This window comes from Erigeron canadensis, chromosome 8, assembly GCF_010389155.1.
Source record: "Erigeron canadensis isolate Cc75 chromosome 8, C_canadensis_v1, whole genome shotgun sequence".
NCBI lineage: Eukaryota > Viridiplantae > Streptophyta > Magnoliopsida > Asterales > Asteraceae > Erigeron > Erigeron canadensis.
Genome location: NC_057768.1, coordinates 27,116,836 through 27,143,235, shown reverse-complemented (window position 1 = coordinate 27,143,235; position 26,400 = coordinate 27,116,836). Strand labels below are relative to the sequence as shown.

General features: G+C 30.8%; 2 protein-coding genes across 2 annotated transcripts; both read left to right on the top strand.

The window, feature by feature from the left end:
- The first annotated feature begins 38 nt into the window (after positions 1-38).
- On the top strand, positions 39-1,031 carry LOC122610532. The gene has a single exon (XM_043783511.1). The coding sequence runs from the start codon at positions 39-41 to the stop codon at positions 1,029-1,031; it is 993 nt and encodes a 330-aa protein (XP_043639446.1).
- Positions 1,032-24,743: 23,712 nt separating this feature from the next.
- On the top strand, positions 24,744-25,724 carry LOC122610531. Its single transcript, XM_043783510.1, has one exon. The coding sequence runs from the start codon at positions 24,744-24,746 to the stop codon at positions 25,722-25,724; it is 981 nt and encodes a 326-aa protein (XP_043639445.1).
- The last annotated feature ends 676 nt before the right edge of the window (positions 25,725-26,400 follow it).

The following is a 26,400-nucleotide window of genomic DNA, read 5'->3' as shown; positions in this document are numbered from 1 at the left end:
CTCAACTACAAATTAAAACACCCAATTCAATAGAAGAGATGAAAAGAAGAGAAGTAAAAGGGCCTCCTTCAACAGATCTGTTAGTGTGTTTTCCCACAAGATCTCATCTTACATTGATGCCGAAAACAATTTCTAGCCCATCAAGATCCTCCTCAACTACACATAAAAACCACCATTGCGGAAAATCAATAGGTAATGGTGGTCATGATTGTAGTTTATGGCCCAAAAGGAACCAAGTTGGGTCCGAGCTATCTGAGCCAACCTCTCCAAAAGTGACTTGTGTTGGACAGATCAAGGCTCGGCCCAAGTCTAGATCATGCAAGAATTGGCAATCGGTTATGGAAGAGATTGAGAGACTTCATAATAGCAAGAAAGATAAAAAGAAACCAACTTGGGGTGATGTAATAGGGTTCAAGAAAGAATCCATGCAATTCTTGACATCTTTGAGGAGTTTAAAATTTGATTTAGGATGTTTTGGTGCATTTCCAAATGCAGATATTATTTCAAACGAAGATGAAGATGAAGACGGCGAAGATGAAGTGGGATCATCAAAAAGTACATTTTCAAAATGGTTTATGGTTTTAGAGGAGAATCAAGATTGTGGTTTGCATGGAAAAGAAAAAATTAAAACACCTAATAAAGATGATTACAATAATGATGATGTAACTCAAGCTCCATGTGTGCCACCATCAAATGCACTCTTGTTGATGCGATGTCGTTCAGCACCTACGAAAAGCTTGTTAGAAAAGAAGCAAGACGTAGGAGATGATGATGACGATAATGATGAAGAACACGACAAAGATGATCATGATTGTGATCATAATAATGAGAATGATGATGATGAAAAGAAAAGGGAAAATTTGATGGAGTTGATGAAATATGAAGGTGATTATTTTTACAAACTATCATGTGATATTGCAAAAGAAACGTGGATTGTTGGTGGATCCAAGAAAGAACCAATTTCAAGAACTCAAAGTTCAAAAAGATGTTCAACCGAATGTCTTCAAGAAGTTAAAGCTTGTTTACAATGATTAAAGCAATCGAACGGCAATTTTGAAAAACCGTTTCTGGACTTTGGATTATGAGATTTTCAAGATCAATGATCATGAGATCGATTCTTATATTTGCATTTTATTTTAGTTTTCTTCCTTAATTCATATATAGATATTTCTATATCATGATGTATATATATATATATTGTCACAAGTACGTTCTTTACTTCTCAATCATCTACACGGTGATGAATTGATCGAAGTTTTTTTTTTTTTTTTTTTTGTATGGATTATATATAATTCAATTTCAAGTTTTGAGTCTTTAATATACCTCTTGCACTTTCATTTTTCATGTAATTACTTGTACACATTAATTGCCAAACACAGCGACAATTTGAGTAAATCGAAGTTTTCTCTTTTGTTAAGTTGTTTTTATGAAAGTATAATATATAGTGAACAAAGCCCTAAAGTCGATTGTCTCGATCAATAGAGGGATGGAAAATGCTATGAATTGAATTGGATCAAAGCCAAAATTTAACTATAAACACAATTATATATGATAAGTATGACCAAAGTATCAACCACAAAATCAATTAATAAATGAAACAATTGATTTAAAAAAAAAAAAAACGATTTTTAAGTGCTGTTGTGGGGAAAGAAAGGCTTTATAAGTTCTTATTGAATAGAAAACTTATTAAAAATGTACTCTAATAAGTAACTAAACAAATAAAGCAATTAAAATGATCAATTATCTAAAGAATGTTCTCTTAGGCATGTTTCTCCCTTTTCATAATGGTCATGGTTGATTTAACTAAGCAATGCTAACCGATTAGCAAACCATCGAATATGAGATTTGACTCTTTCATGAGTTTACGTCATAAGCCAAAATTTCCGATTACTCTTTATAGGGTTCCTCCTTAATTTGATAACAAACTTCAACTTATAACTTGAACTGATAAAACCAAGTACGAGGTGCCTAGTACGCTACAATCGTTAACTTGTTTGGTTTGCTCTTGAGCTTTGGCTCCTATGGTAAATGTGAAATTTTGTATGAATTTCTTTAGTTGTCTTTACTAAATTAATCTAAAATTAAAGTAACCTGTATTCGATTTTCTTCTTATTGTATCGTTTTTGTGTTTGTGACTAATTAATTCGATTTTAGTGGTCTAGGTTACTTTATTGCTTAAAATATGTTCCATATTGACTTCATAGTCATCTTTCCATGAATGTAAACTGCTAAAGTGTATTAAACCGGTTGGTACACTATTAATGCACCCATTATTGAAAATTAAGGACATAGATGATGGGAGGTCCTTATAAAACCATACGGAGGATAAAATTGATACAAGTTATAAATTTTTGTGGGGTGGGGTTTATAGTGACATGGCCCTAAAAATGTTTATTGTATGAAATATTATAAAGAATAATTTATCTTTCATCATTTTTTATGAAGATCAAGTCAAGTTGTACTCTTAGATCTCATATAAAGGTAAACAAAAACGGAAAATCGAAAAACCTAAGGGTGATATATATGGATGTGGGTTGGAGCACAAGTTATACCCAACCCATGTTGAAACACCGCGGCCGCCCCTTCAATGTGGGTTGGATGTGGGTTGCAAAGATGTGGGTCTGGAAACAGAAGTGGATTGGCAAGGAAAGGTGAATGTGCGGTGTCAAAGACAAATTAATCATATGATATCGTGATTCCTGTCATATTCTATTTATCTGAAAATTAATAAATGTGGGTTGGTCTGAATTAAGGAATATGAATTGAAAAAGGTAATATTGATGTGATATAACAAAATTGTTAAAAATATGAGTTGACAATAATGGTATGGGTTGCGTTGTAATCACCATAAAAATAGATTGAACCAAAACGAACCGATTGGTTTCATTTTGGTTTTAAAAAACAAAACACATTGGTTCAATTTCCGATAGCATATAACAAAACCGAACCAAGTGTCCCTCTCACTAACTAATTTTGTGATTGTAGTAGTGATTACCGAGTAGTGTAGCGAGAAGGGGCGGATTAATACGTAGGAAAGTGAGGGACTGAGGGGAAACAGCCCTCTATGGCCCAAGTGAACTTTAGTTGGAGTTATGTGCTCTTTGGGCTCCGCCCTATACTCAAACTTAAGCAGGCCCGCAAAAATTAAAAATACCTCACGTCTGACTGTCTGAGCTCTGAGTCTTCTGGCTTGCATTATACTACGTCTACCCATAATTCTTAAACTTTTCAAAGCCCAAGCCTTGTCCAAATCCCAAACCCTGTTCAAAAATACAACCCTTGCCAAAACCCGAACCTAATCACCAAATTAAACAAGAAAGTAATATAAAATTGATCAACTTTTTGATATTAATTCTAAAAGTTATGATTAATAGTTTAGCACACTCCTTATTCTTTGTTTCACTTACAAAAATCATCATGGTATACACAAAATAAAAAGTATATCGAGTTTAACTTATGAATGTAACTTCACGGAAAAAAAAAACATTTAGAAACAAATGGTTACATACAATGATACAAATGTGACATGTAATATCTACCAATAAACTAAAACAAGATTGACATGTTATTAAAATGACACGTGGTGTAATCCTTGATCGACACGTGTTCTTTTAATTTATTCAATTTGTTAAATTAGCTTTTTTTGTTTTATATAAATTCAATTTCCTTATTAGACTTAGAATTAAACTCGAACTCTTGACTTATTAATACAAAAGACATTATAACCTTATTTGATTGATTGTTTTCTCATTACTAAATTGTTTCTTTTTCTTTCTCAATTCTTTAACTCATATTACTTAAATTAATTATAATAAGTTATTAACACGAAGAGTTCAAAATTTTGAGTTTACGATCTGAAATCACAAGGCTATTGTCATCATCAACTATGCTTACAAGTTTCGAATTTGACGTGGTTCTAAAATTTTAAGGTAAATCCAAAATTTTAACTAAACATATATTATATTTATCAAAAATGTTTATTATAATTTAGCTTCGATCATCGATTTAATTTAACCACCATTTCGTACTCACGAATCATGTATGAGTCATATTCGAATTTCTTTATGATATAATCTATATAATTCTCGTACATCGTACGGCTATTAGAACTAGTAGATCAATAAATAAGGATACGAAAGGAAAGGAAGAAAGAAAAAAATGTCTTGATTTGATTGGATAAAATTTTGTAAACTTTTGTTTGTACATTGTGTGTCAACCTAATATTTTTTTTTTTAAATTGCATAATTTTCTCACATATGTATTGGTTTTTGTTTATATATTTTATTATGGAAAATGTTAAACACAATCATAAAGGCTGCATTTAACGTGCATAAAAATTTGTATATTTTCATATCAAAAGCTCACCTTTGAATTTTATGGTAAGTGTACAACTATTTAATACACGTTAACTACCGCCCGAAGAAGTGCGTTTAGCAAAACCATTTTATTATTGATCATTGATATTGATGATAAGTACGTTGTATCACCCTATAAATGGGCTTATTTAAGTCCCGTTCAAAGACTGTTGGTGCCTTGGTGGCGTCGAACCACTGCTACCGCCTACCGTTATGGTTAGGTATATTACAGTATATCTTAAGCAACCATCAATTTCATCATGAATACATGAGAACTTATTTGTACCTACTATATATATTAGTATTATTATTATAACTAACGTATTGAATATTAATGAATGTGAGATATTGCTTTAAATTTATAATTTTCACTTTATACATTTTACGACATTCTTGATCTAGGAGTTAAAATTCCGTATTAAGTTAATATAATTACAAATTCTTTTTGGTAAATTTTTTTGAATTTGTTGAGCCAAAATTCACCTAAATTATTTTATCAATAATAAAATAGAAGAAAGAATTATAAAAAAGCTTGGTTTAATTGGGTCCATGCTGCCGCCACCGGCATATATGGCAATATGTTCCAACGACGCCAGTTCCCTTCCACACACCACGCAACCTCGGCCATATAATAATTTCTACCCTTCCTACAATATATTCCTTTCTTACTCATTTCGCTATAATTATTTCATCCCGATTTGTTTTTTTTTTTATTTATTATTCGTATACTCGTATCTAATTATGATTTGATTGAGATGTCATCAAAATGGTCCGAATAAAAAGGCTTTATCAGAAATGCATGATGGGGGGTTATTGTGAAAACTTTATTTTTTTATAATGATTTTTATTTATTTAACTTTTTTTTCCTTCACAAGGTGTGAATTATTTGATTTAAATAAGTCAATTGGATGAGAACCTCTAATCCCATATACCACTAAATAAGTCAATTTCACATACATTATTTTATTCAGGTTCGCGTTGAAAAGTCCAATGCGGGCAGATATCCATTTAAACTCGCTAGAAAGAAAAGCATATCTTACCAAAGTTTGAACGTGAACTTTTGAATGTAAAACTTGTCTATAGTCTGACTTAAACAAATCAATGATCAACCCACCTAAATGAGTTACATCTATAATAATTCTGAACTCATACAATAATCATATTTATAAAGCAAATGACATATCTTTATTTAAAAAAAAATAACCAAATTTAGATGGTGCTTAGATTTGCGTTACAAAGATGATTATTAGATTATTGTGGTTTAATAACACAAATAATCAATAAATAGTGTTTGTCAAAAAAAATTGTCTAAAATCAATTATTTGCGTTATAATGCCAACAAAACGTGGTTTTGAATAAGTTACACAGCCCATGCTGCAACAAAACGGCTTAACTTCATCTATTTAGATTTACATATATACCCCCATTTATTCTTGTTTACGAGTAGTCGAGTAGTAATTTAAACACTGCCAACAACAATTCATGTTTATCTATACTCCTTTATAAAGATTATTATGCACCCCCTCAAAATAGAAATAGTTACTCATATGTCACATACGAAATTACTAAATTGCCCCTGAATAAAAATTCACTATGAAAAGAGTTTTATAAATTACCAACTTTGCCCTTAATGAATTAATTTACACCATAAACCTTTATTTTAATACTTAACACTTTAAGCCCTTATCTTCTAAAAAATTCCATCTACACCACTTAACACTACCATCACCACCAATAGTACCATCACCGACACTACTAGACCGTCTTTTCTACCATCGCCGTCGCATTACGCGGGTACCATGCTCGTTTGAATTAAAAAGAAAAAAAGAATTTCATTGTTACCAAAATATATATCGTAAAACGTGAACGTATGATAGCTTACTACATATGCTAGTTTACAGCTACTTTTTGGTATACAATTATAGCTTTGTCGTTTAGAACTTTTATAACTAGCTTAATAGGATATAGGATACAATAGTTTTATATGAGCCTCATTCGTACATGCTAGATTAGTATTCTCAATAAAAATACATTACCCCAATTTGTTATGAAAATACATTATTAGATGTTAAGATAAAAGGTATCGATGATGAATGAAATAAACATGTACATTAGAGTCATTTCACCTCTAAGTTGTTACTAGGGGTGTAAGAAATGAACCGGAAAACCGAAAAACCGGTCAGAACCGCGTGATCCTAAACCGAAAAAACCGAAAAAACCAAAACCAGAAAAACCGAAACCCGAAAAAACCGAAAACATAAAAACCGAAGTGTAACGGTTCGGTTACGGTTTTCAATATTCATTACCCGCGGTTAACCGAACCGAACCGAATTTTGATATATACCTACATATAATCATATATATGTATATTTACACATATATGTATTCCATAAATACATCATTTACATATCTCTTTAGCTAAATTTTTGTATTTGTTGTCTAAGATATTAACAATTTTACTAAACTTTCTTTCACAATCTATAATTAATTTTGAATATTATAAGTAGGAAAATGATTAATCAACCTAATTGGTGTGCCTAAAGATATGCTTAAAACCTTAGGAATTTGACATGTGGAATGCACTAATTCTCTTTCTTAATCTTGCCCCCTGATTTTTCCATATGTCATCATCTTATAATTAGGCACAACTTTAGGCATACCAATTACGTTGATTTATCATTATCTTTATAAGTAATTTTCTTATATATATATACTCTTTTTAAGAAAAGTTGTTAACTTTGTTTAAGATATTTATCAAAAACATTAGTAATATCATATAAAAGACATTTTAAGTAGTAAATCATGATACTCTTAGATAGAAACTTGCATTATATAAATAAAACGTTAGAAAAAAGTAATTCACAATTAGATAAAATGTATATTTATTTATAAAACAAAATATTAATGTAGTTAAATAACTATTATATATAAAAAAAAATTAATTAATGCAATGTAAATTGATTATTGTAATTAAAACTTAAACTTTATATTAGGATAACTTTAATAAATGGTTAACCGAAAATAAAACTGAAATTAACCGACTTTTTCGGGTAACCGAACTTAACGGTTCAAAATTTCTAACTAACCGAACCGAACCGAAACCCGAAAAATGATTCAAAATTTCTAGCTAACCGAACCGAACCGTTTACAGCCCTAGTTGTTACTATATAATTAAATTTTCCAAACACTAAATGCGCAGATGATTGGATTATCTAGATTGATTTTCTGATTCTGATTTTACATAACGCATAATTCGTTTTAAAATGCATCCCCAAACACCCCCTAATACTCCTAATTACTTGATACATGACAAGTGTAATTTACGAATTTTCTCTCTAAGTTTCATCATTTTGATTTTACCAGAAGTCATGATTAAATTGTTAGGCGAACTTATATATATATATACATTATTCATATATATAAATAGCTATAAAACGTTGTAAATTGACATCTATCTATTATAGAGGATTATTTTAGATAGATAATGTAGCTGAGTCAAAATCTACATGTCAAATAAAACAAGATTATGATTACATAAACATATTTTAGAATTTGCTTACATGACATCTCCAAATCTCCTCTAAAAAATTATTTCTTTTTTATTTATTTAAATATGATGTCATAATAATTTCATGTTTTAAAAAATTAAATTTTACTTTTATTTTTTATTTTTTGATGTCATAATTTTCTAAAGAAAACATTTTCTTTATTAAAATAAAACTTACTTGTCATTATTTGACATTTTCTTATTAATTACTCGTATTTATTTTCAATTAATTAAGTCATAGATCATCTCTTATATTAATAAAACAAGATTGTTTACATAAACTGTTTTTAGAAAAAAAACCAATGTGTCAATTCAATATTCATTTACATTTGCCTTTAATAAAATCATGACATCATGAAATATCTTGTATTTTAAATTTATTTTTTTAATATTTTCCATTTATTTTTTAACTTTAATATTTTAAAGTTTGAAAATTCATTTTTTTAATGTGTATATAATAAAATATATATTTTTTAGAATATAAAAGATGGTTAGTCTCGTAGAGGTGATAACGGTAACCCATTAATCTTTATCAAGTCTACGCCAATTACACAAAAATCAAGTAAATATTAGCAAAAGTTTTACGGAGTATTAAAAATACCCGGGTTAAACCCGGCCTTATTAACTAATATTTAATTAAACTTTGATTTTTTTTTATTAATCCTTTAAGAAGTATCTTTACGTTTGAAGATTTTAAATGCTAATAGTTATTTATATTTTTTTAATTATTGGATTATATGACATTTTAAAAAAAATTTGTTATATCAAATTAATCTTTTTTTTAAAATTTGTCCGCGTAATACACAGGGTTATTAGCTTTTTTTATATGGTTATAAAGAAAGTTATATATGATCACGAACTCTTAAAAGAATATTACCACATATTAGATGGTTAGATTACTGTTTAGTGCCATTAAATACGAGTATAAATTTTATGTTCGTCAAACACATCTAATATGATTTCACATAGACATCGGATTAGCCCGTTATATTCCGCGCCTCTCATATGTTTTCCAGTTTGACCCGTTTCCAAAAACCAATCACATACTTTGACTCTCATCGTATTGGCCCTACAATGTATCATACTGATATTCGTATCTCTATCCAATCTTAGTCGTTTTTCATTTTTGTTGTTCTTTTGGAAAAGGTTGTTTTTTTTTTTCTATTTTGTCAATATCCCGGAGCTTCTTCCCATGTGTTTATCTATATTTATATTATATTATAAAATATTATAAAGTAAATCTTTCCTGTTTACATTTTAAGTTTCAACATTTACTTTTCCAAAATGCACATATTTCAATTCTATATTTACCTAACACTTTTTCTCTCTCCTAAAATCTCAATCAATCATTTGTTTTCTCTCTCCTCCATAAATCATTTATTCCTCCAATTCATTCAAAATCTTTTATCTCAAAAACCGTACATCGATAAATTATAAAAATTATATGAGTGTTCTTAAAATTTCATGCTCTTTCATTAGAGATGTCATTCGATATACTTTCGATGAATTTTTAAATCCGAGGGCGGAGCCCGTACGGCTAAGGCATTTGGCTATCACACTCTATGACCTATCACCCCATCATCTCACCGCCACAACGCGCGGCTACTTGCTCTCGTAACAAATAACATTGTAAACATAACAAATTTTAGTTACTCTTTTTGAAGAAACAGTTTACAACATAACGAGCATGGTATCCGTGCAATGCGACGACAGTGGTGGGGAAGGCGGTCTGCTTTATTAGGGATTTTTAGTAATCACGTAAAGAAAAAAACCACAAAAGTCCAAGTGCAAATAAGTTATTTTAAAAACAGAAATATTTAATAGGGGAAGAATTTGCTTTATCTCTACTTCTTTATAAAGCAAAAAAGCCCTTTTTATTTTTAGTAATTTCTGTCTTTGAATTACCAGAATTGCCTTTGACATATTTTTAATAATTAACACTTTAAGCCCTTATCTTTTTAAATATTCAACTATCACATTTACATTAACCTACACAATTTGAAACTTGACATTGCCACCACCAGAAATAATACCGTCACCGACAATACTGTTGGAACCACGTTAGTTTGACCGTCACTGATCATGTGTCATTCCTGATATGATAATTGACGATAACTGAAATCCCTATGTCTAGTAAATATATAATGGACTTAATTACTCTTAGAGACGTAGTATATGATTTCCCATTAGGTGATTGTAAACTAAAAGGACTAATGATGCACACATTAAACACCAAAGGGGTTGAATGTGTAAATATTCTCCTTATAAATAGAGAATTATTAACCCTAAGTTAAGGTTAATCCCAACACATAATAAACCCTAAAATTCGTGTATGTATTCCTCTCAAATTTGTGCATCATGTTCTAGCCGAATTACTCATCCCATTATTACTCAATCACCTTGTTATGGGAAACCGAAATCAATAACAATTATGCTTTAATGTTCTTACATGTTCCACAGGACGATTGAGGATGTTTTATCACTCGAATCGAATAATGTTTATTCCAAAAACCGTCGTGCCCACTACCACCGCCGCATTATATGGGTACCATACTGGTAGATTTTTAATATTTAATATAAAAGTTACAGAGTACAATTTTTTTTATTTACGTTAAGTGTAGCTTTTAAAAGCTACATTTAGCATTTTATCAACCACTAAAACTCCCAATTTGATATTTTCTTGTATACCGCATAAACAATCTACAACAAATAATGATAACCAATCTCGTCGATAGTAAGTTATAAACAATTGTTACGACAAATTCTAAACCAAGATGATAGGCAGTTAGGCGCGTACATTATATAAGTGTTTCATGATATCAATGGAATCGCTAGTCAATTGTTTAAGTACGTAACCTAAAGTTACTTGTAAGGCTGTACATGTTCATGTAAACTATAATTTGAAGTCTGATCAGACATTTTGTTGGATTTTGACTGGAAAGTCTTTTTACTTTTTATATATAAAAAGTTGAATGTATAATATAACTAAAAGAGAAGGTTGAGGGTACACTTGACATCTTTGATCTCCCTCCTTTAGCATAATCCTTTCTCCTTATTAATCCTCTATTTTTTAATATTTATTTAAATTAATTGACACTTTTTGATTTTCCGTCACCAATTTACACTTAACCCCAAAGCATTTGAGATGGTATTTGTTGATGAATTGGTATGTATTTTTCAAATTATATAGTTTACACGTTTAGAATATAAGAAACTATAAATTTTTTACTTAACTTAAGTTGAAAAAAAAGGTAACCTGGAATCAATATTTATATGGAGTTAATTTTCATATGTTTCTTCTTTAATTTTCGTATCGATTAAGTTGTGATATATGACTTAACTAATCTATATATTATATATTAAATTTTGTATTTGTAACCTATTACGATAGATTTTAGGATTATTTTGACATATGGAGTGGTTTTTCAGCTAGCAAATTTTCAAGTTGATTTCGGTATCTATTTAATATATTTGAATTCTAATTTTTTAACTTTGATTAATATATTTTAAGACTACCCGTATATTGAACGGGCCTGAACACTAGTTTTATATATTAGCTCAAGCTCACATGAAGTGCGTACATATGGTGGTTTACTAATCAATTAGCGAATTTTATTTTACACATTTAACTTTTAAGTGTGTAGATATGTATAAATAAGCTACTAGAAGGGTGTCTGCGCGTTGCAGCGACAAATGTTTATAATGTGTGAGATTCCGTAACGGTAATACAAATTGTTTAGCTTACTTTACGGAGATGCGGTGATAAGGCATCTAACATGGTTATCATTTTATATAAAAGTCGAGGATTAAATGTGAAAAATAATAAGGTGCAAAAATTAATCATTTTAAATATTTTGTTAGGGTTATTTAAGGGTAGTTTAGAGATATTGAAAATAGTGTTGAATTCCTTAAATTAGGGAGATCAGATTGTTTTATAAGAGATTAATAAATATAGAAGGGTGAATATTCAAACAATTTGTTTGTTTCTCTTAATTAGATCACCGCCCAATGGTTAGTGACTATAAGTAATAATGTAATATTGCTTACAAAACGTTTTAGGTTCAAATTTTATCATAAATAAACATATTGTGGTAGTTAGCTAGGTTAATGGCTGAAACTAGCCGTAGGAATGGTTGTACTTGTCGATCTAACATTCAAATATACAATATTGCAAAGGGCTTTTTACATCATGGATTTGTATCAATAATTTAATATCATGACAACTTGATACCAATTTATTTATATGGTTAACTAGTATGCTTTTAGCATCATGTTTCCATCATGATTTTCAAGGGCAATCTAACATGAGATATGACCAGTTCAGAATGCGATCCAGATATGGATATTAACAACAAAGTAAATAACTGAAAGTAATGCGAGAAACTTAAAGGGCAAAAACTATATAAATAATATATATAATCAAGTATGTAGCACTGAGACACGATATATTTTTCAATGTATTTTATTCATTTACATAAACATAATACAAAGGTTGTTGCAGAACAAAGATAATCACAAGTGTAAAAATATATAAACAACCTTGAAATACACGTGATCTAATTAACTTCGAAATACTCGTAAGATTTACTTAAAGTATATCTCACAAGTTGCAATGCCAAAGTTTCCAACATTTTACAAGTTCTGAGAAGCCTTGTATTTATAGGCAAAGTCCATGTTGATGTGGACTTGACCGTACAATACGTGGTTGGGATACATTTAAGGAATTCAAATTGATTCCTTAAAAGGTGTATGTTAAGGTTAAGTGTGAAAGTCATTTGATGTGACATTTTACACTTTATCCCTAACCTTTTACTCAATCTTTTACTTTACCGGGTATAATGTTATTAACTGCGTAAAGAGAGATAAAGTTAAAATGGCTTCCTCGAAATTAGTGTAAAAGTGTTGTAAGTACTTTTATATTGAGATCCTTCAGTCTTCCATTAGATAGAATCGGCTTCTGAGCTCCTCGTCTGAGATGATTCTCTTTCTTTAGTTTTCAATCTTCGACTTTAGAATGAATGCTTTCAGTTTAGGCTGATCTAAACTGAAGTGAAGCTTCAGTGAATTTATTCTGAAAAGGTTCAGAATTCTATAGAAGTATTTTTCACTGAAGTTCAACTATTTCTGAATAAATTAAACTTGGTCGATTTTCGACCCAACAATAATATATCGCTTCTTCCTTATCATCATAATCACAATATACAATATTGCTTTCAATTTCATTCAATCATTGATGATTGATAAATATTATAGTCTATTATTTAAAAAGGTATCACTTATAACCATAGCAAATGAAGAATCACATGTGACTAGAGGTGTAAATATAGGTTAACTGGTCATTTTTTTAGTAATTGAAACCGGTTATTTTTTTTAAAGTAATAATCGGTTTCAGTTAAGAGAAAATAGCGTGAATACCCAAAAATTACTTTAAATATACGAAAATACCCAACTTTTTTTGAATTTTCATAAAATACCCATTAAATCGCAAATCGCAAATCAGATTTGCGATTCAGACCCTAAATCGCAAATCGCAAATGAGATTTGCGATCTGCGATTTGCGATTTTGAGATTTTTTAAATTCATTCTTGATATAAACAGATCGATATCCAGCTGCATTACATCACCTAATGTTAATACTTTTCTTCAAGTGGCAAAGACAAACGATGTGTCGATGTTTTGCTTTAATGAAAAGGGAATTCTATTTTTATCCAGCTCCATTGTCCACCGTAGCAATGTCAAAATGTCTACTTGTCTTCTAGTCTAGTACAATACAAACCCATGAAACAAACCATAACTTGATGATTTGATCGATATTAATTTCGGCTATGACAAAGTGGCAACTGGCCAAGTTCACGTTCTTCATTAACTGTCTCACTAGCACAATATACCGGATGCAGACATATTCACCAAAGTTCTACAATCTTCCCCATGGACCCTATTTTCTTAATTTTTCATTGCAGTTTCAATGCAAGGGCGTATTGATATTTACTACTACTACTATTATTGATATATTTAATACGAGTAATTTTGGTAGAATAATTTTCTTGTTATGATTGAATTACTTGATTACAGAGTTTAATAATATTGATATGTTTATATGAAATTTGTAACCCTAATTTAAACCAAAGCATCGACACATCGTTTGCCTTTGCCACATGAAGAAAAGTACTAACATTAGGTGATGTAATAGAGCTGGATATCGATCTGTTTATATCAAGCATAAACTTGAAAAATCTCAAAATCGCAAATCGCAGATCGCAAATCTGATTTGCGATTTAGAGTCTAAATCGCAAATCTCATTTGCGATTTGCGATTTAGGGTCTGAATCGCAAATCTGATTTGCGATTTGCGATTTAATGGGTATTTTATGAAAACTCAAAAAAAGTTGGGTATTTTCGTATATTTAAAATAAATTTTGGGTATTCATGTTATTTTCTCTTCAGTTAATCTATATAACTAAATAACCGATTTGTGTACTAAATAACCGATTTGTGTATGTAAAAACCTTAACCGGTGAAACCGATTTCGGTTAATAAAAACCGGTTAACTGATATAGGTTAACCTAGGTTAACCTATATCAGTTAACCGGTTTTTATTAACCGAAAGAGCAAGAAACATGATTACTAGACCAGAAACAAATTAACCGAACAAAAACAAGAACTGAAATCAAAAGGCGGTTTCTGTGTTTTGCGAACAGTGAAAGAGAAGAGAAAGAGAAAAAAAGTGATTGATTTGGGGATTATAAAGTGATTGATTTGGAGAAATAGATTTGTTGATTTGTTGGAGAAGAGATTAATTGTGTTGATTTGGGGAAAGACAATTGAACAAAATGGTGGCTCACAATGGTGGCTCACAATTGAAACAGAAGAACCCTAAAAGTCTAAATCTCCGATTAATATTCGTGAATCATAAAAAAAGTCGATGCCTGCACTTGAGTTTTGTTTTTCTTTTTATTAAACAGATTAATATAATTGATGGGTTGGATGGGAATTATTGACATTCAGCTGGTCACATTGGGTGGATAGGAATTTTGATCAGAAAAAAAATTATATATATAATTAATAAATAATAATATATCTAATATATAACCGGTTAACCGTTTATTCTTTATTAAAATAACCGGTTACAGGTTAACATGTTAATAACTGATTTTTTTTTTAAAGTAAAAGTCGGTTTCTAATTAACCGACAGTTTATAGTAACCTGTAACCGGTTTGTACGGTACCAGTTACTAACCGGTTAGATTAATCGGTTTTTTATCGGGTTGGTTAAGTTAATCGGGTTTTTTTTGTGCACCACTACCACTACGTGTGACACTTTTTTACTTGATACAAAATGTTAGAGTGCTTTCTGAAAAGTATTTCAAGTTTATGTTATGATTTTTCATTAATGACCAATATTATATTATTTTTACTCTTATTTCTAAACTTATACTCGTAATCTCATATATAACATAGATTAAACTCTTATTTTTTTAATTATAGGTAAGAATTCCTACCACTCAACTGAAAAGCTAGAATGAGTCAAGTTTATGTTATCATAGTTTGACAAATTAAATCTTAAATCTACTGAATATGCGGAGATTGGTCGATACTGATTATTAAGCTAGTGACATATGCATCCATAAAATAAGACGAATATTAAATACAATGGAAACCTTGGATTCTATATTTTATTTATTAATAAATAGTACAGATATTTAAAAGTGTGATTCTGTTTGATATAACGTAATTTGTTAATCAAGCTTAATTATTAGAAAAGTTGATTGTCTTTAATTTACTCACCTTCTAGCTAGATTAATACTAAATTTAGACCCGTGTTATCTATGGTATATTAAAAATAAATTAAATATATGTAATTCAAGAAAAGGTTGTGAAAAAATTAACTAGAGAATTCAAATATAAAGAATGTAATTAAATTTTTGAAAAAATAAACCAATAAATTAAAATAAATAGTACAAATATTTAAAAGTGTGATTCTGTTTGATATAACGTAATTTGTTAATCAAGCTTAAATATTAGAAAAGTTGATTGTCTTTAATTTACTCACCTTCTAGCTAGATTAATAGTAGATTTAGACCCGTGTTATTTATGGCATATTAAAAATAAATTAAATATATGTAATTCAAGAAAAGGCTGTGAAAAAATTAACCAAAAAATTCAAATATAAAGAATGTAATTAAATTTTTGAAAAAATAAACCAATAAATTAAAATATAAATAATGTAATAAAAATAAAACTAATGTAATGTAATAATAGTATATTGACAAAAGGGTTAATTAACTTGTTCATCTACCAATATCATGTAAAAAGCAACCTGTTGTAGTTGTTTTCTTAACCATATAATTAAAGAAACTTCTTGTAGTTTTTGTTGTGATATTTGTTTTCATAAAAGTTTTTGATTATATAGTTGTTATCAGTTAGATAATTATCTTTTTTTATATATAATCATTGATAATACGATAATTTATAAATAAAAATAACTTGTATAAGTTATAATTATAGTTGGATAAAGACTAATTGTAAACAAACTTGGTTTTCTTTATTTACTTAAAAATATCTTTTTAGTTATTTAATTAGTTTGATAATTGGGATAAACACTAGTTTTATATTTTATATATTTTAATTCATTAAAATTATTAAATTAAGAAAAAGGTTTAAAGTGTAAATTGATGATGGAAAACAAAAATTGTAAATTATTTTATGACATGTGCTAATTTAGATAAATTAAAAAAATTAAAAGTTGTGATTGGTCAATTAAAGTTAGGTCAGTTGACTTTTAATATATATATATATATAAATAAAATATAAAAATAGATTATACATATTTGAGTATTGTAAAGTTATATATTCTTTGGGGAGGAAGAAACATGTCATATTATCATACATACTATTAAAGGAAATCAAAGGATGACATTTAACTCACAAATGTGGTTACTATTCATCCAAGTAACATTCGGTAAAATTTTACCAAATTGCATCATGTCCGATCTTTTTATTACATGTTATTTACTGGTTTTTTTCACTCTTTTTCCTTTTGGGTTCTCAAACAATATATTACAACCTTTTTATCTCTATATCTCGAACTATACCATTATTCGGATTTTGTCACATCGCATCCCGTTTGGGCTTTCTATAACGGGTAACTTATTGGTTTTTTCACACTTTTTTTCATTTGGGTTTCCAAACAATATATTGCAAATATTTTTATGGTCATATCCCGTAACGTTATGTATCCATATTTGGTTTTTGCACAATTTCTTCTTTATGGTTTCAATAAATATATTGAAAACTTTCATTTGACCTTTTTCTTTGTGCATATTAAATATATGTATTCAATACTATAAACTTTTAGATGCGTTTAAGGTATTGCTTTAAATATAACATATATTTAATTTGGTAAAAATTTTAAGCTAATATATATAGCGACACATCATAAGTAACAAAATGTAATCATAATTATTGATACTCCACAAGATGGAAGCTAATGTGGTTTTGCCATTAGATAAATATATATATTTGAAGCAAACTTATCTATGACTGAATGATTTTTAATTAGGCAGTCAGAGGTTCAACACAAATACTCTAAAACTACACAACTATTTTCAAAACAAAAATTGAGGTCTTGAATTATTCTAGTTTTTATAAAAGGAAACTAACACGTTTATATATTGGCTATTGATCGATTTCGGATGCTTCTTAGAACACTACATAGTCATATCACACTTTGCGTATATTTAGTGTGTGCCTTTTAGGACAAGTGTTGGAACCACGTTAGTGTAACTGTCACTGATCATGTGTCATTCCTGATATGATAATTGACGATAACTGAAATCCCTATATCTAGTAATATATAATGGGCGTATTTACTCTTAAAAATGTAGTATAGGGTATCCATTAGATGATTGAAATTATGAGGACTATTGTTACACACATTAAACACCAGAGGGGTTGAATGTGTAAATACTTTCATTATAAATAGAGAGTCATTAACCCTAAATTAGGTTAATGGAGAATCACATAAACACACTCTAATCCCTCATAAATTCGTGTGTGTCTTCCTCATTAAATTCTTGCATCATGTTACAGCTGAATTTATCATCCCATTATTACTCAATCATCTTGTTATGGGAACCCGAAATCAATAGCAATCATGCTTTATGCTCTTACATGTTCCACAGGACGATCTGGGATGTTTTATCACTCGAATCGAATCAAGTTTACTCCAACAATGTGGTATCAGAGTCTCGTTATGAACAATCAGTCGTGATTTGGTTCGAATTTGATGAATTTCGCGAACTAAAAATCTACAGAATAAGAACTTCGTGCTGACGTCATCACGAACCAAAGCCCACTTCGTGTTGACGTCATCCTCGCGCTGACGTCATCATGGCTTCTGCAGCTCCTTGCGCTTACGTCATCACGAATTTGTGCTTTCATCATCGCGAACTTATGCTTATGTCACCACGAACTTCAGCTTAATTTCATACACGACATACTGAAAACCCGTGCTTACGTCATCATGAGTTTATGACTTCATCGTGCTGACATCAACACGAATTTGTGACATCTTTGTACGTACTGTTCACGACTTACTGATGTCTTCGTGTTGAGTCATGGATTCGCTGAGAGACTCAGCGAGGCACTTCATCAGCGAGCTCTCAGCGACCTATATTATCTTCGAGTTAAAGGATAAGTTCAATGACTCACCGTTGTATTTTGTAAGTCAAATATGAGCGGGAAAATGAAGATAAGAAGGATGGTCCCAAGGACACGTGGTGCATGATCAAGATGCAGCCATATGACCTTGTACAGATTTGGTACTAAGTAGTTTCTCTTTCATTCCGTTTTGGGAAACAAACAAGATGAAGAAAAAAGAACTCTACAGATCTGAATCATCCTCCAATAGATGGTTGACAACCTTCATGTGTCAACATCTATTGGGTTGTCATGTGATTCCCATCTGTGCCTATATAAGGAATCACTTGACCTAGCCGCAACTCTTGTTGGTGTAGTTCTGCAATTGTCACTTTGTGTGTTCTTTCTTTTATTGTAGAACAATTAAGTTTTTGTGTGTCAAAAACTTAACAAGTATTTTCTTTTTCTTCTTCTTTGTGAACCAACCATGTATTCACTGTTTAATTTATATATATATAGTTAAACGTGTTTACTTTCTTATCTTATTTCTCTAGTTTAACTTGTTTTGATCGTTGCAAACTTAGGACTTTCACTTCGTGTCTATGTCATCACGACTTATTGATGTCTTCGTGCTTAAATTATCACGAATTATTACTTATGTTCATGTTATAGTAAAGATGATCTTAGCTGATGAATGTGTTCGTGCTTACTATTTTACCCTATAACTTTGTGGCTGAATTTGTCTCTAATTTTTTCAAAAATAATTTTTTCAAAGATATTTTTGCCATAGGACTTTAAGCTCGATCCCATTCAGGAGCTCTGCCCCTTGGACCCCGCCAGGGGTTGCCGCCCCTTGGACCCCGCTTCCAGGGGCGCTGGCCACGGACCCCCCGTAATATTTGGGAGCATCGCACTAATGTACATGGTTTCATCATTTGTGCCCAAAGGTCAAAAGTGATTCTCATGGTGCTATCGTTCTTTTCCTTTTGCATAATGAACACTAAGTATATTAATTCTGCCCAAAAGTGATCTAATATATTTTGAGTGCTAAAAGGACTATTTTCATGCATAATATACACGATTCTTGATTTTGTGCCCAAAGGTCAAAAGATAAGCGTTGTGTTGCATGACCTAATGCTCATTTGTACTTAGATATTAGTTACTTCTGCCAATTCTAAGTAGAGCCTTATGTTAACTTATTGTTTTGGTGTTTACAATAGGTTTACTTATCACTAGCTTCATTAGTATAATGGTCTTAGTCTCATTACTTTTAGGAACATTACTTTAGCCTCTTACGTATTTTAGGCATTACTTTAGTTCCATTATGTTTAGAGATTACTTAGTCTGCCTTAGTTATCTAATTATGTCATTATGAGGAACATTATTATTAGACCTACTTATTTTAGGCATTGCTCTAGTTCCATTACTATTAGACATTACTTGGTTTGCCTTAGATAGCTAATTATGTCACTATAATCTTATTACCCTTAGTTTTAGGCATTACCTTAATAATCTTCTATTGCTTGTATCATAAATTAATATCATCTTTATTTCCACTGTAATATCTAAGTATCTAATTTAGGCATTAAGCCACTTATTGATGCAAACTTTGCTTTATGAAAGGATTAATTACCTCTAACTCTAAAGATGCTAGACCTTGACTATGTCATTCGCCACTACTATTACTGCTAACTTTTCCGCAGCTCAGAAAGCGAATTTTAAGAAAGTGGGATAGGGCGAATCACTTGTCACTAATGATGGTCAAGAACTTCATCATAGTATCTGAGGGAATGTATAAAGCGTATGCAAGTAGCTTAAGAATAAAGGAAATAGCAGTATTTTGTGAACACATAATGAAGGTGACTGACATGACTCATAAGCTTAAGAGTCCTAAAATGGAAGTCTTTGACAATTTTCTTGTGCATTTTCTAATGACCTCATTGCATGCTCATTTTGACACCTTCAAAATTAACTTTAGCGCTATGAAGGATAAATGGTTGATGAGTGAACTAAATGCAATGTGTGTGCAAAAAATGTTCGTCTTAAGTTGGGCCAACCTAAAGTGTTCACCTTACTACCACTGCTAATTCCATTAAGAGAAAAGATATAACAGTAATAAGGCTACAATTACAGTTCAAAAGGATAATCATGGTGCTACTGCCTCTAGCTTTAAGTTCTTGACGAGCAATCCTAACTGCAAATTCTATTTGTGCCCAGATTGCCCTAAAATCAAGGAGTAGCTAGCTTATAAAGGTAACTTATTTCATGTAATATTTGATTCTTTTTTATAGTTGATGTATCTATTAATACATGTGCGAGTGATTCTAGTTCTATGGTTCATGTGATTAACTCAACATAAGGATTCCATACAATTCAGAAGCTATCAAATGACCAAAGAAAGCTTAGAGTTGGAAGGGTTGATCTCTTATATGTCAAAACCATGGAGACTTATGATTTACATATAAACACTTGAAAGCGTATTAGACTAGTGGATACCTTATGTGTATCGAGAATTTCTCGGAACATTGTGTCTATTTTTTCTAGTCTAACACCTTGAAAGTTATGTATTAATTCATGCTTACGACGAGATTGCCATTATTCATAATAATGAATTTCTTGGTAATAGTTTCTTTGATGGATTGTTGTATCAGTTAGATATAGATCATAATGTGTCACAGTCTTTGTTGTTTCTTAATATTGATGACCTAACTAAAACAAAGATAAAATCACCTAAATAATTTGAGAATTCCTCCATGTTGTGGCATAACACCTTAGCCACATCTCACGAGTTCGCATGATACGACTCATAAAGGATGGAATATTACATTCTCTTGACTTTAGTGATTTTGAAACATGTATTCAATGGCTTAAGGGATTAAGAAAGGAGCCATTAGAAGTTCCAACTTGTTGGAAATAATTCACTCTGATGTTAGTAGCCCCTATCCCGCAACCATCTCAGAACATACATCACTTATTACATTCATTAACGATTATTCATGTTATATGCACCTAAATCTGATCTGAACCCTTAGAAACTTTTATTGATCTAAAAATTTTGGTTTTAAACCAACTTGATCATAAAATAAAAGTTGAGAGATCAGATAGAGGTATTGATATTGGTTAAGCTCTTATTACTTTCCATAATTTTTGAAAAGAACAAGACATAAGTAACCAACATACCATGTTTGGTTCTCCTCAACAAAGTTTTATGTTGCTAAAAGGATGATCATTGCTTATTAGTTTTAAATTTGAGTCATAGTTTGACTAGTGGGGGTCCTGAGTTGATCTTCTTCTCTACGACTGTACTTATTGGCTATGATTTCGGTTTAAAACAAAATGAGTATTATCCCGGCTGGACTTACTAAATACTCATAGATAAATGATCGCTTGGTCAAGTGAGAGAATGTTGGAACTACGTTAGTGTGACCGTCACTGATTATGTGTCATTCCTAATATGATAATTGACGATAACTGAAATCCCTATGTCTAGTGATATATAATGGGCGTATTTACTCTTAAAGACGTAGTATATGGTTTCCCATTAGATGATTGGAATTATGAGGACTAATGTTACACACATTAAACACCAGAGGGGTTGAATGTGTAAATACTTTCATTATAAATAGAGAGTCATTAACCCTAAATTAGGTTAATAGAGAATCACATAAACACACCCTAATCCCTCATAAATTCGTGTGTGTCTTCCTCATTAAATTCGTGCATCATGTTACAGCCGAATTTATCATCCCATTATTACTCAATCATCTTGTTATGGGAACCCGAAATCAATAGCAATCATGCTTTATGCTCTTACAGGTTCCACAGGACGATCTGAGATGTTTTATCACTCGAATCGAATCATGTTTATTTCAACAACAAATTCTACGGACCCAATATATATCAAAAAGTTTGATTATTATATTATAAGGTTTTATGTCTATATCAAAGTTTATATATAGACACGGCCGTTTATAGTGGTGCGGTCAAGAGAAATACGATATGATCAACTCGAAATTATTTCAGTTGATCAAGTATTTTCCAGTGAAATGCTATAGAATTAAACTGCTATTTGTTAAGAAAGGAGCTAGTTTCGTGGTAGGTTCAAAAGAATTATATTTTTGTTAATTTTAAAAAGTTGGTCTTGATACATCAATATAAGTTGGCGGTACGTATTCAAGTCTTTTACAGTCAATTAATGTACAAAATTAAAATTTATGTATATGTTGTAGTATTATACGGATTAGATCAATAGCTCGATAAAACCTTCATCAATTGGGTGATTTTCAATTGATTTTGGTTGAGCCAAGTGATGTTATATCAAGGTCGACACTTTAAAATCTAATGGCGGTTGCAAGTAGCTAGGTCGTCGATCGCGGTTCATTGAGTTAATATATTAGTGTCAAAGCATTTGATTTTCCTACAACCATAAATATTTTCACTATCTATGTATCACTCCTACGTAGGAGTTTCCATTTGAAAATCTGTCAGTAAAGCTGTTTAACAACGGAATTTTTCGTCAAAATATTCCAGCTTTGTAGTCGTGTACATCTTGATGAGCCACCAGAGAGTCAGATTCTATAGAAGGGACTCTCTAGTTTATCGTTCTTATAATTTTCGTCTTAATTAGTACTCAAGTTGGACAATGTGGTTAATTGGTTACGCTCTATTTCTTGCTTTCTTAATTATGCGATATTTCATTTGGTAGGTTTCTATGTAGTTCTTCTAAGTTAGGGTGCCGGGATCCAATGTAAAGATTTAAGACTATGGTCAGGTCGACATATTGTAATTTGTTTGAGATTAAGCCCTTGTTTGTTTTTAGTTTTTTTCTTCTTTAGAAAACCTCTTAACAACCTCTTATGTCTATCCGGACCAGTGGCGGATCTTAAAGAAGTTATAGAGGGACCGGAAGTTACGGGAACAAAAAATAACACTAATAAACATATTTTTTCGAACGAAATACGGATAAAATAGCATTACGGAGCGAAATAACATAGGGGGCCGTGGCCCCCACGGGTCCTTAAATAAGATCCGCCCATAATTAAGAGGGGTCGTATTTTAATTATCAATAGCTTTTATGTCCAAAAACCTCTTAGTTATCTCGGATCGAAAACATTCTCCTAACTAAATATGAACACCTTATCAACAAAAAAAAAAAAAAAAAAACATAGCCACATCTTTTCCTTGAGACATTCTTTCATTTTATTGATCTTTCACCCTCTTCACCAGTCTACCATGACGACTGGTAATAATAAGAATATAACATATCAAACAATAGTTATTAAAAAAGCGCCATATATAATCAGTGAAAAATAGAGTTTCAATTCATCAAATCATGTAAAATGCAAATAAACAATTCACATTTCAGATGTTTGTAAAATTGAACAATTAAAATATTAAAAGTTCATAGGTTAGGATCACTACAAATAATTTGTATTTGTAACAAATTAAAAATTTTATCACGTTTTTATATGTTTAAAAATATGTAAAACTAAAAATGTGTACAAATTTATCCACGGTACTAACTAATATTGTGAATAAATACAAAATTATTTATAGTGAATAAATTAGACAACAATCTTTTTACAAAGAGAAAATAATTAGAACGGTACTATGCTCTCACACACCCTTTATATTTTTCTCAATGTGATCGATTAAAAAACCCCACACCCCTCTTCCCCTTCCGAAGTAAGAACGGCAGCAACACTAATCATATCCTTTTAACAAAAGCCAAACTGGATGTTAGTCGTTTGCATCTTTAATAATTCACCGAAGTTTTTGTGAATTTTTTTATATGCAAAACAACTCAATACAATTTTATTCAAATTAATACTAGTTTCATCAACACAAGAACATAAAATGTTGACAAACAATGTTTTACAACCTTTTCAATTTGGGTTCCTCATAGATCCCATAAAACCAACAAGTATTCATGAAAGGAACCTCTCTTTCGGTAAGTAAAACACTTTGTAACACATCAATCAAATACTTCCCAAATCCACAACAACTTTCCATCAAACCACTTGTACCAAACGCATCAAAACTTGTACATTACTATTCTTTAACCTTTTCATTTCATCTCATTTTCCACCAAAAACTTTCTCATTTCCAAATAAAAACCAAGAAATACAATCCAATTTCTCCCCCTTTTTTTCTTTCCATTTTTCACTCTCACTTTTTTCCTAAAATTTTCTTTTTTATTCACTTCATGGATTCCGGTAATAGTGGTAGCTTACAATCATCTAGCGGCGATGACGGCGGAGTCGCCACCGCCGCCACCATCACCACCACCGCCGGTAGCATTGACTCTATGTATCTAAACACTTCTACTTACTTCAACCCTATACCAAATCTTCAACCACACCACCAACAACAACCACCATCCACTTTCTTCAATCCGACGTCGTTTTCACAAACTATTACACAAAACTCAAACCCCATGTATAATCTTGACTCTTTATGGTCAAGAAACCCGAATACGGATCCGTTTTCAAATCTTGATCATCATTCTAATCATCAAGATCCGATTTTTGACCCGAACCCGGAAAACCCTTTACAAAATAGTCAAAACCCAGAAACCACGCCGGCTAAAAACCCTAAAAAACGTACACGTGCTTCACGGCGAGCCCCAACCACCGTGTTAACCACCGACACCACTAATTTCCGGCAAATGGTTCAAGAATTTACAGGTATTCCGGCGGCCCCGTTCGCCACGTCATCATCGACATCATCACCGTTTTCTCTCCGGCGTGATCTTTTACGGCCGTCGGCGCAGAAGATTCAACTACATCAAAACCAGCCTTCTTCATATTTGAATAACAACAGTACTACAACTAGTAATTTCCATTTACCCCCCTCAGATTTACAGAACTTTTCAAATCAGCCCCTGAACTTATCTAGTTTGTCAAACTTGCAAAATTTGCAAAATCAGATGTTTCCTTTTCAAGGTACCACACAAACGGTTGTTCGTGATGCAACGGAAGGTGAAAATCAGAGATCGGAAGCTCAGAATGTTGGTTTGGGATCGAATTTGAAAAGATGGAGGAGTGAAAATGAAAATGTGGGTAACTTTGAGGGTGCAAATAGAAATATTCAGAATAGTAGTGGTGTTGGTTCTTCTAGAAGTGATGGTGATCAAAATCAACTACCAGCAGGTAACGAGGATTCATGGATTTGTCCTTCTGATTAATTAATTAATTAATTAAGTTTTATTTTTATTTTATCAATATTTTGATTTTTATGTAACATTTTTAGCTTAATGAATTCTTATACAAAACTTACAATGTGGGGGTGTAGGGGTGATTTTTGTTAATTATTTTATAATCAAAATCACCCATAAATATATTAATTACATAATAAAATTACAATATTGTTGATTGATTGGCAATCTTTTTGTAAACTATCAAATTTCTTTTAAATTGTATGAAATAGTTGTACATTATATTGCTCTACTTAATTTGAATGATATTATAAAAAAAAAAAAATTTTTTGGTTAAATTTGTAATGCTATTATATTGAACTAATGCATGAGTATCCATGCATATATAGTCCGTCTAGTTTTTAAAACATGATCCTTAGATAAAGTTTTATATATTGTTAAAGTGACGTGATTAAATTATTGAAAGTTAATATATGGTCAATCTATTTTTGTATATATAATTAGTATCAATAATGTTTCTGGATTTGGTTGCTTAATATGCATATATTTAGTGTATGTATGTGAGTGTGTCTTTATGTATATGTTTCTATATTAGAAGCAAAACATAAGTCTATATATATATGCTATTTGTCACATGTTTGTATATTTTCTTGATCAACTTCTTGTGTATATATGTATTTTTGTGTTTGTTTTGTTACATGGGAAA

Coding starts and splice junctions, on each gene's coding strand:
- LOC122610532 (XM_043783511.1), top strand. CDS start 39: ATGAAAAGAAGAGAAGTAAAAGGGCCTCCTTCAACAGATCTGTTAGTG.
- LOC122610531 (XM_043783510.1), top strand. CDS start 24,744: ATGGATTCCGGTAATAGTGGTAGCTTACAATCATCTAGCGGCGATGAC.